This window comes from Gracilinanus agilis, chromosome 1, assembly GCF_016433145.1.
Source record: "Gracilinanus agilis isolate LMUSP501 chromosome 1, AgileGrace, whole genome shotgun sequence".
In the NCBI taxonomy this organism is placed as follows: Eukaryota; Metazoa; Chordata; class Mammalia; order Didelphimorphia; family Didelphidae; genus Gracilinanus; species Gracilinanus agilis.
The window spans coordinates 203,029,300-203,047,654 of NC_058130.1; the positions used below are offsets into that span (position 1 = coordinate 203,029,300).

At 40.6% G+C, this 18,355-nt stretch overlaps 1 protein-coding gene across 1 annotated transcript in view; it reads left to right on the forward strand.

Moving 5' to 3' along the window:
* Positions 1-11,977, forward strand: part of DHRS7B (dehydrogenase/reductase 7B) — a 50,572-nt gene extending 38,595 nt beyond the window's left edge. Inside the window, exons 5-8 of the mRNA XM_044659838.1 lie at positions 2,507-2,717; positions 5,724-5,816; positions 7,227-7,379; positions 9,966-11,977. Of these exons, the coding sequence (XP_044515773.1) occupies positions 2,507-2,717; positions 5,724-5,816; positions 7,227-7,379; positions 9,966-10,171 (663 nt within the window). The 3' untranslated portion in view covers positions 10,172-11,977. The remainder of the gene's footprint in view (positions 1-2,506; positions 2,718-5,723; positions 5,817-7,226; positions 7,380-9,965) is intronic.
* Positions 11,978-18,355: the final 6,378 nt, after the last annotated feature.

An 18,355-nucleotide genomic window follows, 5' to 3' on the forward strand; every position in this document is an offset into this window, starting at 1 on the left:
AAATTCATGTTGAATTTGGGTACTGGTTTGGATTTTTAGACTGGGAGGCTCCAAGGGAGCAGTGTTTGGAGGAGTTTGTCAGAGAGGAAGAAGTACCTCCTTAAAGATCGAGACCTCCTTTTATTCATCTTTGCCATTCCCCCTGTACATAAAACAGTGCATTGTTTATAGTAGGAGCTCATTAAATATTTGTTTAATGTCGAATGCATTATTTAGCATCCTACACCTTGTGGGCTACCTTTGTAGTTTATGTATTATAAAGTTTTTCTGTCTTGGCATCTTCCCACATTGTACCTTGCTGCATAAGCAAGCCATAGTATTATTAATATGATTGTATGAACTTATTATCCTTTGCTCCAGGTATACTCTTCTGACTTCTCAACTGATTTCCTCACATCTTTTCCCTACCAACCCATCTTCATTCTAGCACCAGTTTACTCTTACTTCTGTATAAACCTCAGTGCAACATTTCAAAGTCCAAACTGTTTGGACTGACATTTAAGACTCTCCACAATCTGCCATTGTACTGATGTGGGCTAATCTCATACCTAACCTTTATTCTGTGCTTCAGCAAAATTAGGTTACTGCCTGTTCCTAACATTGGCTGGAACTACTATATTTCTCCATATTGTGATAGATGATTCTTTGTGCAGCCAATGTTAGTCTTTTTCTCATCTTCATTGTCATGTTCAACAGCTTTTAAATACCTAATTCTGTGTCTAATCTTATATATGCTAGGTGGGATATCTATATCCCTAGTGAACTATAATCACCTCTCAAATAGCCAAGGAAAAAGAAGCCAGCTATTGAAAAGATCATTGACATCCATAGTTTCAAGCCCCTCTCATACCAATTTTTCATCAGAATCATTTACCATAGTAATATGAGTTCCATCTTTTTTCCTTCTGCTATTCCTTCAGCGGAAGAGCTGATGACTGTGGTCAAAAAGCAGCCAAATAGTAGATGAGTATTTGTTGTAACAATTAAGATCCTAGATAATCCATAACCTGGATAATCAATCTCTGAGTAATTAAAACTTGACTATTAGTAGCTAGTTTTTCATCTCCTAAGTCTGTGTTGGTGAACCTGTGGCACATGTGCCAGCGGGTGCTGCTCCCCTCCCCCTCTCCACTGCACCTGAGGACATTTCTCTCATCACCCGCCCCTCTACCCAGCACCCCAATGGAAGTTCTTCCTCCCTCCCCTGTCTGGGATAAGGGGGTGGCTCACACTGAGGGTTACAGTTTGGGCACTCAGTCTCTAAAAGGTTCCCCATCATTGTCTTAAGTAGATTCAGAGTATGATGAACACAGAGGATTAGGGAATGGAAAGAAATCTCTTTGGGGATTCTTTTAAGAACCTTGTAATGTGTTGGGGTTTTTTTAAACCCTTACCTTCCATCTTAGAATCAATATTGTATTTTGGTTCCAAGGCAGAAGGCTAATAAGGGCTAGGCAATGAAGGTTAAGTGATTTGCCTAGGGTCACACAGCTAGGAAGTGTCTGAGGCCAGAAGGATCCCTGGAATCTCGGCCTGGTTCTCAATCCACTAAGCCACTTTGCTGTCCCCATAATGTGCTATTAATGAAAAAATTTACATGTTTTTTGGGTTTGAATACTGTTCACACTAGAACTAACAGATTCTGGTTATTTCAGCATAGCCAGTATACCTGCAAGACAGAATAGTAATTAAATATCCTGGGTTCACTGCTAAGAGATTCCCTATATTATAGCCTGCAGGGGAGAATCATTTGTTTCAAGCTGAAAGCTTCTCATATCAGGTTGGAGCATTCCATGCAAGTAGTGCTTTAAAAGTTTGCTCCTTTTAAAGATGAAGATGAACATTATTTTCTTCATGATTTTTTTATTGTATGTATGATGTGTCTTCTATCACAACATGAACAATATAGAAATAAGTATTTTATAAAAGCACTGGTATAACTTGTATCAGCCTATTGACTGCCCTGAATGGAGGGAGGGAAAAAAATGCGAATCTAAAATGGCAGAAAGCAAGTGTCAAAAATAGTTTCTTTATGTAATTGAAAAATAAATAAGTAAATAATTTAAAAAGAAATAAAGATGAGGGTGAAGGGTTGCTTGCTGTTGCAGTACATAAAGTGCCAGGCTGGAAGTCAGTTTCAAATGTAACCTCAGACACTTCCCAGCTGTGTGACCCTGGCCAAGTCATTTAACCCCATTTGCCTAGTCCTTGCCACTCTTCTGACTAGAGTTGTTACAAGGACAAAAGTTATGGGTTTAGAAATAATAATAATAAAATAAAAAAATAAAAATGAAGATGGTTATAACCTAGTTAATTTTATGCCAGGTCAGTACATCTCCTGAGATCTTAGTTAAATTAAAACTTTCCAGTCAAAGACCAAATTGGTCACATTGAAATATTTGTGCCTTTTCTGGTTTCCCATAGCCCTATAAATATGAACATGTTGATCAGATGATTGTTGCTCAGAGGCTGAATTATGTTAACTCTTTTATTTGTTCAAATTCAGACACACAGGCCTCATGCTGTAGTCTTTGACCTTGCTGAATCTAAAACTATAGTCCCCGCAGCGAATGAAATTCTCAAGTACAATGGCCATGTGGACATATTAATCAATAATGCAGGAGTCAGCTATCGGGGCACAATAATGGACACTGCACTGGAAGTGGACAAAAAAGTGATGGAGACAAACTACTTTGGTCCAGTTGCCTTAACCAAAGGTACAATGACTGTGGATTTCTTAAGTAGAGGAATGTCATTTTGGAATTTTTTTTAACTTGGCCCTTGTTTAGCCTCTATTAGGTTTCTCTTTTCTTAAGCAGCCCATAAATTACATTGGAACATTTGTTTTCTTAATAGTTTGGTTACTGATGGTTGCCTTTAGTCCACATTTTGCTATCTTTAGTTTATAGCTTAATTTCAAGATACTTCCCCAAGTTTAAGTTCTATTACTACTGTTTTCCTTTTCATGTGAATTGTGATTGGCCAAGAGTTTCATGCCCATGCCTTACCCCACATGAGAGAAATTAGCAAGCATGGCTTTTAATTTGAGAGGTGTTTCCTATTAATTTCATTCAAGGGGACAAATGGACATTGAATTTGCCATGTAAAGCTGTCATTCATTCATTCATTGAACACTGGTTTTCTTTGTGCCTTTTGTAATCAAAGGATTATTTGGGAGATACAGAGATAAATGAGGTAATCTTCATCCTTTAGGAAGCCACAGTTGTCACCTTCTTTGTTCTTTCAGGCATTCAGCATGAATTTATTAAGCTCTATTATGTGCCAGGCACTGTACTAAGCAGAGGTTACTGTTATAAGATTGGACCTGGTTATAAGATAAGACTACCAGACACCCAATATTATAACACATACAAAAAAAAAGGTCAAAAACAAGGTCCCTGCCCTCAAGAAGCTCATGTTCTAATGGAAAAGACAACGTGCAAAACAAACAAACAAACAAAAACTGAAATATTATACACACAAGGTACAGTGTAAATGAAGTGAATGCTTGTGGCATCGAAGTGGAGTTCATTAGAGGTAAGGGAGAAGGCCTGGGAAAGGCCACCTTGAAGAAGATTGGGATTTGAGTTGTCTTAAAGGAAGCTAGAGAAGCTGGGAGGCAGAACTGAGGAGAAAGAGGATTCCAGACCTGGGGGACAAGTCAATGAAATAACCCCGAGTTAGGAAATGAAATGTTGAGTTCAAGGAATAGCAGGAAGGCCAGTGCCATTGGATTGCAAAGTGTCTGGCAGTGAACAAAGTGTAAGAAGAATGGAAAGTTAGAGAGAAGCAAGATGGTGAAGGGCTTTTAAAGGGAAAAAAAAAGTTTGATTTTTGGAGTTTATTGAGGGTAGTAAGGTCAGTATGGTCAGGTCTGCACTTACTGGAAAGATCATTTTGGCAGCTGAGTAAAGGATGGATTGGAGTTGGGAGAGACAAACCAGAAAGTTATTGCAGTGATCCACCAAATTGACGTTTGTATTAGTGGCAAGAAGGGAATATAAGATTCTGTAGGATTCTTTAAGTAGACCATCATACCATCTTCAAAAAGTGATAGCTTGATCTCCTCATTGCCTATTTTAATGCCTTCAATTTCTTTTTCTTCTCTAATTGCTGCTGCTAGTGTTGTTTCTATTTCTAGTACAATCTTAAATAATAGAGGTGATAATGGGCATCCTTGTTTCACACCTAATCTTATTGGGAATGCTTCTAATTTATCCCTATTGCAGATGATGCTTGCTGATGGTTTTAGATAAATACTGTTTATTATTTTTAGGTAAAGCGCCTTCTATTCCTATACTTTTTAGTGTTTTCAATGGGAATGAATATTATATTTTTTCAAAGGCTTTTTCTGCATCTGTGAGATAATCATGTTATTTTTGCTGGTTTGCTTGTTGATATGGAAGAAGGGGATATAAGAGAGAGATGTTGTGGAGGTAGAAACAAGACTTGAAAAAGATTGGCTATGAGATGTTAAGTGAGAAATCAAGGATGGTACTGAAGTTGTGAGCTCAAGTTACTGAGAGGATGGGGGAGCTTAATTCTAGTACCTGCCTTCTTTTAATCATTTTTTATCATCTATGTGGCTGGCTTGAACATGTTTGTTTATCTTCCCCATTAGACTGTGAGCTTCTTGGGAGCTGGGACTGTCTTTTGCCTCTTCTTGTATCCCTGGCACTTATCATCATGCCTAGTACATAGTAGGCACTTAATAAATGTTTATAGACTCACTGAGATAATAATAGGGAAGTGGGGAAGAGGAATTGGGAGGGAAGATAATGAGTTCTGGCTTTAGACATTTTTTAATCCAGTTCAAGATCTCCAAAAGGCAGTTAGTGTTGGGAGGCTGAAGCTCAGGAGAAATATTAGAACTGGATATACAGATCTGGGAATCATATGCAATCTGGAGAAGATAGAGCATCCAGAAGAAGATAAGAAATAGTGTCAAAGGCTTTAGAGGAATCAAGAAGAATGGATATTGAAGCCATTAGATTTGTCTTTTGATAACTTTGGAGAGAGCAGCTTTATTCTAATGATGAAGTTGGGAAGGTGGGAGACAGATTGCAGAGTTTAGAATGGAGTGAGAGAGGAAGTAGTGACTTTCTCAAGGTGGCCATTGATGAGAGCAGATATATAATTCAGACATTTATGGGGGATAGTAAGATCAAATTACTTATTTTGGTTGTTTTTTTTTTTTTTTTAAGGATGGGGGGGACAGTTCTGTTTATAGATAACAGGAACTAGTACTTAAGTAGATGTTGCAGATGAGTAAAAGAATGGTGATGATGGAAGGGACAATGTGCTAGAGAAGAATGGGATAGGATCCAGGGTACCTAGAGAGGGTTTTGCTTTGGCAAGTAGAAAACCACTTTTACTCATCAGAGATAGGAAAGAAGGAGGTAGTGCAGGATGATTTTAGGAAAAGGACATGAGGAGGAGGAGGAGGAAGAGGAGGAAGAGTAGGATAAAGAGTAAATATCCTCCATTTTTTGGGTGAAGTATGAGACAAGGTACTCAGCTGAAAGGGTCAGGGGAGAGGGTGCCTGAGGAGGTTTGGCCCTTGGTGAATAAGAGCATGAATAGATTCAAGAGATATAAAAAAGTGCCATGCTGCAATAAGAGCCTAATTGAGGTATCTCTGTTTAGCATAATGATTTTATTTTGGGGAAGCATTTTTCTTTTAACTGCAGTCATTGTGATCAGTCATTTTTCTCATTCCTTAGCAATTCTACCATCCATGATAGAGAAGAAACAAGGTCACATTGTTGTGATTAGCAGCATTCAAGGCAAAATCAGTGTTCCTTTCAGATCAGCATGTAAGTATCTTCTCACATTCTGTCCAAAGACCTTCATACTTCCAATATGTAAACCCCCAACTAAAGAGAAAGCAAAAATTAGTGATGAGCATTCTTGAAGAAATGTTTAAAATGAAGATTATAGACATTTCATGGAGGAAATGTGAAATTCAGCAGCATGATGTGTCCAGAAAAATCTGAATTGGAAATGTGATAAAAAAAAAAATTAGTATCTTTTCCCTTTTGTCCACCATTCTGTTATAATTCCCTGATGGCATGGAACTGCTGAGCTATTTTCTTTCTTTCTTTTTTAAATAACCTTTACCTTAGTTTTAGTATCATTTCTAAGACAGAAGAGTAACAAGGGTTAGGCAATCAGGTGATTTGTCCAGGATGTGACAGCTAGGAAGTGTCTGGGGTCAGATTTGAACCCAGGTCCTCCTGACTCCAGACCTAGCATTCTACCTATTGTGCTACCTAGCTGCCCCCCTCAAGCTACTTTCTGAGTTATCTCTTAAAAACGAGGTCATTTAAGTTTGACAAATTTTCACTTTTACCACAATCCACTGGATTTGTGGTTTCCTAATTGAGAGTTGAATCAAATAGACATGTGGCCTTTTGCATTATTAATGGTGGTCAAGATCTCACCAAGATCTCTTGAAATTAGGTTGAGACTGACCAGGCTTATAGATTCTATCAACTGGGACTCTGCAGCCTTTTAAAATCTTAACTATCTATAGGGGCAGCTGGGTAGCTTAGTGGATTGAGAAGCCAGGCCTTAGAGACAGGAGGTCCTAGGTTCAAATCTGGCCTCAGACACTTCCCAGCTGTGTGACCTTGGGCAAGTCACTTGACCCCCATTGCCTACCCTTACCACTCTTCCACCAAGAAACTAATACACAGAAGTTAAGGGTTTAAAAATATATATATATATTAAAAAAAATCTTAACTATCTACAGAAAAATCTCAACCCCAAGGATTATAGGGAGCCCAAATTGGTTCTGGCATCTTTTGGCAGAATACAGGTTACATTTGGTATGCAGCTCTAATGTCTAATTTTGATCTGGTTCTTGAGGCTTGCTGAAAAAATAATCTAAATCTTTGAGGGGCCCCAAAAGTAAACAAGCCCTTCAAGAATCCTTAGGACTAGGGGGCAGCTAGGTGGTTCAGTGAATAGAGCCAGACCCAGAGACAAGAGGTCCTGGGTTCAAATCTGACCTTAGATACTTCCCAGCTGTGTGACCCTGGGCAAGTCACTTAACCCCCATTGCCTAGCCCTTACCACTCTTCTGCCTTAGAACCAATACACAGTATTGATTGTAAGATGGAAGGTAAGGGTTTAAAAAGAGAAAAGTAAAAGAATGAAGTTATCTATTTTAGGGTCAATGTTTCTTACTCATTGCATGTTTCTTATGTGGCTATATTTTACAGATGCAGCCTCCAAGCATGCAACCCAAGCCTTCTTTGATTGCCTGCGAGCGGAGGTGGAGCAGCATGATATTGAAGTGACTGTAATCTGTCCTGGCTATATCCAAACCAATCTCTCTCTCAATGCCCTGACTGCAGATGGATCCAAATACGGAAGTGAGGAACACAACCTTTTCTCGTCTTGCTTTGATTAACTTAGGTTCCTTTTATCCTTCAACATTTTCTAACCCTTGTCTTCTTTTTCTTTCATTTTTTGCACTTCCAAATTTCTGTTGTCCATAAACCTCTTTACCCATGGAGCATAAATAGTATTTATCATCATGATGAAGTTCCGAGTATAAAATAATAATTGTCACTTCCACCATAATACAAAGAATCAGCAAGATGAATTCAAGCAGATTTCCAAAACAGTTGCTTTAAGAAGTATGGCCAAAGGGTCATCTAGGTGATGCCAGGTCTGGAGTCAAGAGGACCTGGATTCAAATTTGGCCCCAGAACCTTCCTAGTTATGTGACCCTGGGCAAGTCACTTAACCCCATTTATCTAGTAAATGGGGTTAAAAATGGGGTTTAAAAAAACCCCTAAAATCTAGCCTTGGCCTTTCTGAATTGTTATTAGGACAAAAAGTAAGAGTTTAAGAAGAAATGTATATTTAAAAAAGAAATATGAACCAAAATGTTACCAGCTTTATATTGTAGTAAATATTGAATGTGCATATTTAGAACTGGTTATGATATATAGCATTGATGATAAACCTTTTAGAGACCCTGTGCTATCTCCCACCTTCCCTTTACCCCCTCCCTTCCCCCTGGGGAGGGAGAAAGTGCTCCCATCGGGCTGCTGGGCAGAGGGGTGGGGGATGTGAAAAAATGTTGTTAGGTACAGTGGAGAGGGGGAAGGGAGCAGTTCTGCCAGAGACCTTCTACCCTTTTAGTAATGAACTGGGGGGGAGGAAGGGGCACGTGCTCACAGGGAATGCGATGCATGTCATCTTTGGCACCCATGCCATAGGGCTGCCATCACTAATATATTGTTTATCTTTATACTATGACAAATGGAAATCTCTCTTATTTGTAGATCCCACCCAGTATGGTATTGACTTTCAAAATGACAGTTCTGTATTACAATCATGACAGTAGTCAGCTTGTTTTTCACTGGGACCCTTCTTTCTTTTCAAGTCATATTTGTATCTTAAAATTGGGTAAATTGTTTTTCTTCTATAGAAACTGCCTACAAAGGGCACTTTAAATTTTATTTTTGTCTCCTAGGATGCTGGGTGGTTTTGGCTACACACCCCAATAAACATACATTTTCTTTCAGTATTTATGCCAGTGATGAAAATATTAAATAGCATCAACCCTTGTAGAACAATATTTTTTCCTGAAACTGAATATGCTTTATTCTAGTACCTAGAAAATTTTGTTGTTCAGTCGTTTTCAGTCATGTCTGACTCTCCATGACCCCATTTGGAGTTTTCTTGGCAGAGATACTTGAGTGGTTTGCCATTTCCTTCTGCTCATTTGACAGATGAGGAAACTGAGGCAAACAGGGTTACGTGACTTGCCCAGGTGTCACAGAGCTAGGAAGTGTCTGAGGCTAGATTTGAAGTCATGAATATGAGATTTCCAGATTGCAGATCCAGCTCTCTATTCAGTGAGCTACACAGCTGCTCCCATAGTAGTCCTTTAACAATAGGCAATTAAGTGGCTCCGTAGAAGAGTACTGGGCCTGGAGTCAAGAAGACCTGAGTTCATATGTGGCCACAAATGTTAGCTATATGGCCCTGGGCAAGTCACTTAACCTCTCTTGCCTTAATTTCCTTATCTGTAAAATGGGGATAATAACACCTACCTTACAAAGTTGTTGTGAAAATCAAATGAGATAATAACTTAGCTTAGCACAGTGCCTGGCAGAGAATAACCTCCATACCAGTGATGGTGAACCTATGACACAGGTGCCAAGAAGGGCACACACAGCCCTCTCTCTGGGCATGCCTGCAGTCACCCACCAGTTTGTTACTAGAAAGTGAGAGGAACTTGGGGTGGAACTGCTTCCCTTCCCCTCTCCATGCACCTGAGGACATTTTTCACTTCCCCTTCCCCTCTATCCAGCAGCCCAATGGGAGCTCTTCCTCGCTCTCCTGTCTGGGGTTGGGGTAGGGACAAAGTGGGGGATGTGAGGCAGGGCACTTGGTCTCTGGGGGCTGGGGTGGAGATGGGACACAGCACTCCATCTCTAAAAGGTTTGCCATTACTGCTCTATACAGATGTTAGCTATTATTATTAATAGGTGATGAAAGAAATGACAATCAACTAAATAGGGTACATATTTTTAGCCAGTTGGGAACTTTTTTGGATTATTGTATAGTATAGGACAGTCTAGTTAACATCTGAACCTTTTTTTTTTAATGGGAAAGATATTTTAGAGCATTACAGAAATTATAAATCATTGCTCAAGGTTATAGAGGGAAGTGAAGCAGTTACTAGCAGTGGTGAGAGCATAAGCCCAATTACAGATGGGCAGTAAATTCTTTGCTGTTAGGATGTTGATCAGCTGGTGCTTCCTTCCATAGCATGTACCCCAAAGAACCACAGAATAGTGATAACACTACTCCTCTCCTCCAGCACAAGTAACCTCCCTGTAGAGAAATTTAATCAGCCTGTTTTTCTTTCTTCACATTTCCTTAAATCTTTATGCACTAGGGTTTCTGATATTGAGTTCCTGTTTGACTTTATTTTTTAGTTATGGACAAAACCACGGCCACCGGCAGAAGTCCTACAGAAGTGGCTCATGCTGTCCTCACAGCCGTGGGGAAGAAGAAGAAGGAAGTGATGGTGGCAGACCTGTTGCCTTGTTTGGCCATCTCCCTGAGAACTCTGTCTCCTCGGCTCTTCTTCTACTTCATGGCCATGAGAGCCAGAAAGGAAAGGAAAGGAAAGAACTCTTAGTCATACTTCAGAGAGGCTTCATCCAAGACCAAGCACATGCTGCCATATCTTGGTTGGTTGTGGTATGCGCAGCAATTGAACCAATGGAAACATTAATTAAAAGGTCTAATCAGTGGGGAAGGTGGTGGAGCTGTTTGCAACGGATCACTGGGCAGCCTCTTGTGGCAGGGAAAAAAGGAACTGAGCTCAAAAGGGAAAGGAATGAAACTTCTATATCCCAGAAACTAACTGTGAATCAAATGAATAGTACAAGCCAGAGTCTGATGGGCACAATGTGTACCTGCTGGAGAAACCAAGCTGCTAATCCTACCCTCTCCTATCAACCAGGCCTTTGGGCCAGAAGAAATAGCAAGATATCTATCTCTTCCAGTGGTTTGACAAGCCTTGGCTTATCAAGAGTTATTTAGGCTATTAATCTTCAGCACACAACTCATCCCTAGCCCTTCCTGGAAGGCTCTATGCATTTTAAAAATGATTTCTTCTGTCCATTTTACAGAATTGCTCAACTGTTTTTTTTTTTTTTTTTAAATTCTGACCTGTGAATTCAGGTGTATGAGGAACTTTAGGTGTGGAGATTCCTTCTCTTTGTCAGGCAGTTTTCTTAGGCAGTTAAGTCTTGGGCACTGAGAAGGTTAAGTAACTTGTCGATGATTACAGTTAGTATATTTCAGAAGTAGGACTTGAACTCAGGTCTTCTGACTCCAAGGTCAGCCAAGGTCCACAACATCATGTGCCAGATTGTTCAGCATCTGAACAATCATCATCTTAGCATTTAACCTCAATGTTGTAGTGATCCTGGACTTCAGAGCTTCTGACATATCCCAGATTTTATTGAAATTAGAATTTCAGAGAAATGTCAGATTGACCCCTATCCAATGCAATACCATAATAAACATAAGGTGGCAAATATTTAAAATACATCGATAGGAATTGAGCACTAGCTACTAGTGGCAGTTTATGGCCCAGCTGTAATCCAAAAGCAGGAATTCAGAAATCTCCTTAGGCAAAGGGAGTGACTGAAAGTGAGCAGCACAGAGCCTTTTGGAGGATGCAGTAAGTAATTTGTTAGCTCTCTGACTCCTGGGTTCTGAGCCAAAACACCTTTCTTATAACTGGCTTGAAATCTAGTGAGCAGGTCAGATTCTGTTCTGAGGCTTAAGAAACTATTTCTGTTCACTGACTTCTGCCTTTAATGGGTCCAAAATAGAGATTCTTCCCCCACCCCACCCCCATCTAGCTACACAGGCCACAGGTCTGACCAGCCAAGTATGGCCACCCCGAAGTGAAATTAGCCAGCATGCCCCTTGCGGGGAGGGGTTAGTCTGTAGTTACAATTCCTGGGAAGGAGGAGAATTTGGGGGTGTTTTTTCTGGTTTCCAGCCTTCCCCAACCCAGGCTGTCCTGGACATTCCAGGGATTCTTGGTTGTGTTGTGGAAGCAGATAAAATGCAAGAGGTGGTTCTCTTCCTACCCCAGAGCACTTGCAGACACTTGAACTTGCTGTTGTCTAGGCCCTTATCAGGAGGGAGACTTTCTCCAGTTTTCTCAGCAGGAAGCGAGCGAGACTAGCTAATAAGTGAAACAAGCCAGTACATCGATCAGTAAGCCCGAGACCTGGAGGCTGGTTAGATTTCTGATCCCAATTCTGAATGGAATAAAACTGTGCTGTAATTTCACTTCCTCTCAGTAGGGGTGAGCATGACCATAGTGTTCCATTGTATCCTTCCCTTCAGTGAATATCCCCAGAGTACAGCTGTACCTTAAACTTGTATATTTGCAATATTAAACAAGGACATTTACAAGTGATGAGTGAATGGAGCTTTTCTCATCGACGCTTAAAGTCCAGTAAGCTAACTTCCACTTCTGTGCTCACCTCCAATTTGGAAGGTTTTTTAAAATCCAGGGACAGTGAAGAATGTGTATGTTGATAAAGGTGGTTGGTTGGGAGTGTATTAAGACAAGCTGGACTAGAAAGATCCATGTAGTCCTCAGATACGCTTACTAGGACACTGAGCTTTGAGGGGAAGAAAAAGGGAAAGGGCCAGATGGAAGCATTCGAATAGTTCTGTAATACACTTCTCAGGTTTCCCTAACCACCTGCCTTTTAACAGTTCTTCCCTCTTTCTCATCTATCACTTCTGCCTTCTGCCACTCCTCACTAGGGCTAAGCCTTACTCTTCTACACAGGTGATGGCCCTCTAACCCCTCTCCCCCAGGATTGCCCCCTCTATCATTCTCACTCTGTCACCTCTCCTCATTCTCTCCTACAAATATGCCCACAGCCCCCATCCTCAAATGACCTGCTGTCACTCGATGCGTCCTCTGCCTTTAAAGCTAAACCCTTTGAGAAAAAGCCTCTACCCGCTTCTCTCGCCTTACTTAACTTTCACATCATTCCACCAAAATTGCTCCCTTTCTACTTTAGTTGCCAAATCCAGTGGCTCTTTCTCAGTCCTCAATCTCTGACTTCTCTGCAGTCTTTGACTCCGTTGGTCACTCTCTTCTCTAGGTCTTTGGGAAACCACCTTCTCTTGGTCCTCCTCCCACCTGTGACAACTCCTGTCTCTTCTTTGGTTCCCCCTCCACATCACCCTCTCCCATGAATTTAATTTTATTATACTATATATTTATACACATATAAATATATATTTATTATTTAAATATATAAAAATTATGCTGAGGATTCTCACCTCTGCCTATCCTGCCCTGATTTCTCTGCTGATCTCCAATCTCGCATCTCCAACTGCACTGCCTTTCAGACATCTCAAACTCAACATGGCCCCCTTTCCCCTCCAAATTCTTCCCTTCCCTCTTACTGTAGAGGGCAGCACCATCCTTCCAGGCCTCCAGGCTCACAACCCAGGGGTCATCCTGAATTCCTCACTCTCTCTCAACCTCCATATCCAGTCTGTTGCCAGCCTCTCTCAAAGTTGCCCCCTTCTCCGTCAGTGCTCTAGTGCAGGCCTTCATCACCTCACACCTGCATACTGCTGGGTCGGCCTGCCCCAAGGTTCTCCCCACTCCATCCATTCTCCATTCAGCCACTTAAGTGATTTCCTTAAAAGAATGCAGGTCCAACCATTGCTCCAGTCAACTCCAGCAGCTCCCTGTCATCTCTAGGATCAAAAAGAAAATGCTGTTTGGCATTTAGGGTCCTTCATGATAGCCTGGCACCCTCCCACCTTTCCAGGCTTCTTACGTAGCTCTCCTGTGTATTGTGACCCAGTAACACTGGCCTCCTGGCTGTCCCACAAACAAGTCATTCCATCTTTTTGGCTCTGGACATTTGTCCTCCATGCTTGGAACACTCTCTGCTCAGCTCTGACACCAACCTTCCCAGCTTTAACTCAAATCCCATTTTCTACTAGAAGCCTCCCCAATCCCTTAATTCCAGTGCCTTCCCTTTGTTAATTATGTATTATCCTGTATGCAGGTTGCTTTGTATATATGTATTTGCATGCAGTCTCCCCCATTAAGTTGTGAACTCCTTGAGGGCAGGGAGTCTTGCCTCTTTTTAGTATTCCCAACTTAGCACAGTACTTGGCAAGTAGTAGGCACTTAATACATGCTTATTAACTAAAATGTTTTTTATTCAAGAAATAAATGGGGGAAAAGCTGAGCCCAGAGTTACTCTAGGCTAACAGCTTTAAGATAAGTATTGAAAAGCTTCTATTTTGTGGTTCTTTAAAGTTTTCATGGGGCAGCTGGGTGGCTCAGTGGATAGAGAGCCAGGCCTAGAGACTGGGAGGTCCTAGATGCAAATTTGGCCTCAGACACTTCCCAGCTGTGTGGCCCTGGGTAAGTCACTTAACCCCCATTGCTTAGCCCTTATCACTCTTATGCCTTGGAACCCATACACAGTATTGATTCGAATATGGAAGATAAGGGTTAAAAAAAAAGTTTTCATGATGTTAAACCAAAGAATAGTTGTAACAAGAATTTTCAAATAGATAAAGCCTTTTGCAATATCTTTATTTACTATTATTTTTTAAACCCTTACCTTCCACCTTAGAATTAATACTGTGTATTGGTTCTAAGGCAGAAGAGCAGTAAGGGCTAGGCAATGGCAGTTAAAGTGACTTGCCCAGGGTCACACAACTAGGTAGTGTCTGAGGTCACATTTGAACCCAGGATCTCCCATCTCTAGGCCTGGTTCTCAATCCACTGGGGTGCCACCCAGCTGCCCCCTGCCATATCTTTAGAAGGTTCTCTTAAACTTTCTTGCTTTGTAAGCTCACAGATGGGCAGCTGCCTATGAGTCTTTTCTGAATTGTTTATGGCTTATCATTCAGATTTCCACAAAGTTCGTTGGTTCCATGCTTCTGGGATTGAATTCTTTTTCCTACTGAGTACTTGAATATACCGTTAACTTGCTAACAACAGATTGTTGTTGCTTCTGTCCAACATAACAGAGTGGTTTTTGACTCTTCAGTCAGTCATCAAACCATCCTACCAATATTTGGATTATAAAACTTGAAGAGCTCTTCTACCAATTTCCACAAAAAAGTAACTTTAAAAAAAGCATAAGAATTTACAAACTAGTACTTGATCAAATTCCCATGTTTTTCTTCCCAAGTCCTAGATTATATAAACTACTTTGTCTATCTCATATAGATTTACTGATTACCAGCCTTCCATGGACCCCAAAAATAGTCATCTAAAGTCTTCCTATAGAGCTGGTTGCACCAGGCTTCTGGAGCCCCTAAAATTATATATGGAGTTGATTAGCTATCAGGAACAATATGATTCTTATCAATGATTTCTTTTTTAAAAAAAACAGGGCAGCTGGGTGACTCACTGGATTGAGTCAGGCCCAGAGACAGGAGATCCTGGGTTCAAATTTGACCTCAGCCACTTCCTAGCTGTGTGACCCTGGGCAAGTCACTTGACCCCCATTGCCTAGCCCTTAGCGCTCTTCTGCCTTGGAGCCCAAGTACTGGTTCCAAGATGGAAGGGAAGGATACAAAAAAAAAAACCACACACAACCTTACTTTTTGTCTTAGAATTGATAATAAGACAGAAGAGAGCAGTAAGGGCTAGCCAATTAGGGTTAAGTGACTTGCTCAGGGTCACATAGGAAGTATCTTAGATTTTGAACCCAGGTCCTCTGGACTCTAGATCTGACTCTATCCACTTTGCCAACTAGTTGCCCCTGTCCATAATTTTTCAACAAGCTATGAGGTTACAGAAGGCCCTGAAAAGCAAGTTGCTCTAAATTGCATTAAGGCAAAGACCATAACAGTATGTTTAGCATATTCAATAAATGTTTGTTCAATGAATAAATTATGAAATATAAAGAGCTGTGAAGTTGGAAAGTGTCAGGGACATTTACAAGCTGGAAAAGGTCCAGGCGGGTGACCAGGATGAGGAGACTGAATAGCATGCCATACCAGGTTTGGCTACAGGAACTAACCACATCAGCCTGGAAAGAAGAGAAGACTTGGGAGGGGGTGGTGAAAGATAGAAGGATAGAGCCATGATAGCTGTCTTCAAGCGGTTAGAGCTGTCATGTGAAAGAGGGATTAGATTTGTTTTGCTTGGCCCTGGAACATAAGAATTGAGTAATGAGTGGAAGCCTCAGAGAGGAAAATTTCTGCTCAGTATAAGTGGGGAGCAGGGGGGGAATCAACCCTTCTTAATTATTACAATTATAAGTGCCATGTGCTGCCTCCGGAGATAACGGATTTCCCTCCCATCATTGGAAGCTTCCACTTGTTCAAAAATGTATTAAGTCTGTTGGCTAAAGTTCAGATTAGATCAAACTATTTTAAAGGTCCTTTTTTCTACTCAATCTAGAAAAGGATGATTAAATGTGTAAAGCTGGGAAGTTTTTGTTCTTCTCAAACAAATTTATTCTCAAAGAATAAAACTAGATTAACTCATATCAGCAACTCAAGGTAGGTTAACTTTCAGTTGCTGGGTGACCTGGAGCAAATCTAATTTGTGCCTTAGCTTCATCATTTGTGAAAAGTTTATTGCACAATTTATTAAGGTCATTTTAAATTCAAATGAGATAATGTAGATTATTGTTCCATTATTTCAGTTGTTTCTGACTGATCTCATTCTTGAGATTTTCCTGGCAAAGATACTGGAATGGTTTGTCGCTTCTTTCTCCAGCTCATTTTACAGAAGAGAAACTGAGACAAATGGTGAAATTCCCTGGGTCACACAGCTATTAAATGTCTAAGGCCAGATTTTAACCTGTAAAGATGAGTCTTCTCAATTCCAAGCTCAGTGCTCTACTCTACCACCTAGACGACCTCTTAATACATTTCACGGTTGGTTTGGTTTTTAAACCCTTACCTTGCGTCTTAGAATCAATACTATGTATTGGTTCCAAGGCAGAAGAGTGGTAAGGGCTAGGCAATGGGGGTTAAGGGACTTACCCAAGGTCACACAGCTGGGAAATGTCTGAGGTAAGATTTGAACTCAGGATCTCCCATCTCTAGGCCTGGCTTTCCATCCATTGAACCACCCAGCAGCCCCACCCCCTTTATCATGTACTTTAAAGCAACAATATGCTATAGAAACATCAATGATATGTTCTTTATGATCCATTCCCCCCCACAAATGTAAAAATTCACACTTAAGATTTATGTTCCCTTATGCCCAAAGGGCTTTAAAAGACTGCCTGCCCTTTGATTCAGCCATACCACTGCTGGGTTTATACCCCAAAGAAATAAGGAAAAAAACTTGTACAAAAATATTTATAGCTGCACTCTGTGGTGGCAAGAAATTGGAAAATGATGGGATGCTCTTCGGATTGGGGAATGACTGAACAAATTGTGGTATCTGCTGTGATGGAATACTATTGTGCTAAAAGGAATAATGAACTGGAGGAATTCCATGTGAACTGGAACAACCTCCAGGAAGTGATGGAGAGTGAAAGGAGAACCAGGAGAACATTGTACATAGGGACTGATAAACTGTGGTACAACTGAATGTAATGGACTTCTCTACTAGCAGCAATGCAATGACCCAGGACAATTCTGAGGGACTTATGAGAAAGAATGCTATCCACAGTCAGAGGAAGAACTTGGGAGCAGAAACACAGAAGAAAAACAACTGCTTGATCACATGTTTCAATGGGGATATGATTGGGGATATAAACTCTAAATGATCACTCTAGTGCAAATATTAATATGGAAATAGGTCTTGATCAATGAAATATGTAAAACCCAGTGGAATTGCTCATTGCTTGCAGGAGGTGGGGATGGAAGGGAAGAAAAGAACATGAATCATTTAACTATGGAAAAATATTCTAAATTAATTCATTAAATAAAAATTTTAAAAACATGCAAATTTATGTTCCCATGACCTAAAACTACACCCGGGCTGGCATGATATGTTGGCTTTATAGGACATGCTTGTTATTCCATACCTCATATCTAGAAATAAGAAATTAACACTGCAAATGAGGAATCATCTGCTTTTTAAAAAACTCCTCAGTGAGATGATGCAGTAAAATGGATAGCTTTCACATTAAGGAGCAGCATTTGCTACGGTCTGGTATAGCAGATGCCAGGATAAGATGTTTTCAGGTTCCCTTACTGACAAGGTCTAAGTCCTTATGTAGACACCAGGGTCTGAAAACTTCCTGTCTTATTGTTCACAAAAGTATTAATTCATTGTACTTGGCTACAGGAAATGTAAATAAGAAGGTGTTTCAGAATTTGGGTTATTCTCAACAAAACATACCTTGTTAAATGCTGTTTGGGAAGTAGTGATAAACCAAGTACACCTGTTTTTACACAGTTCCTATTTCAAGGGTAGGAGCTTCTACCTAACACCTCCTCAGCTGGCACAGTGTTCTTCCATTGCTCAAGTGAAGGCCTATCTGCTTCAAGCCACCACACCACCTGAAATTTGATTTGCAGGCAGAACATTTCCAAACAGGGCGAGTGGCTCCCTTCCCAAGTCAGGGCCTGTTACATAAACATTTGTCATTCAAGCAAAACAGGATTTCCAAGTAGGTAACAAGCTTCTAGGTACCTGAGAGAGATCATCATTACAACAGGATTTCGATTAGCTCTGCTGAATCAAGTAGAGATTTATTGAGGATTACTTTCCTTGTGACCAGTGGCAAACGGCCTGCAGAAGTTCATTGTTAAACTCAAAAGCTAATCTATACCTGATACCCTCTTGCCACCCAGACCACGACTTGCCAAGTAAAAATATGAATAC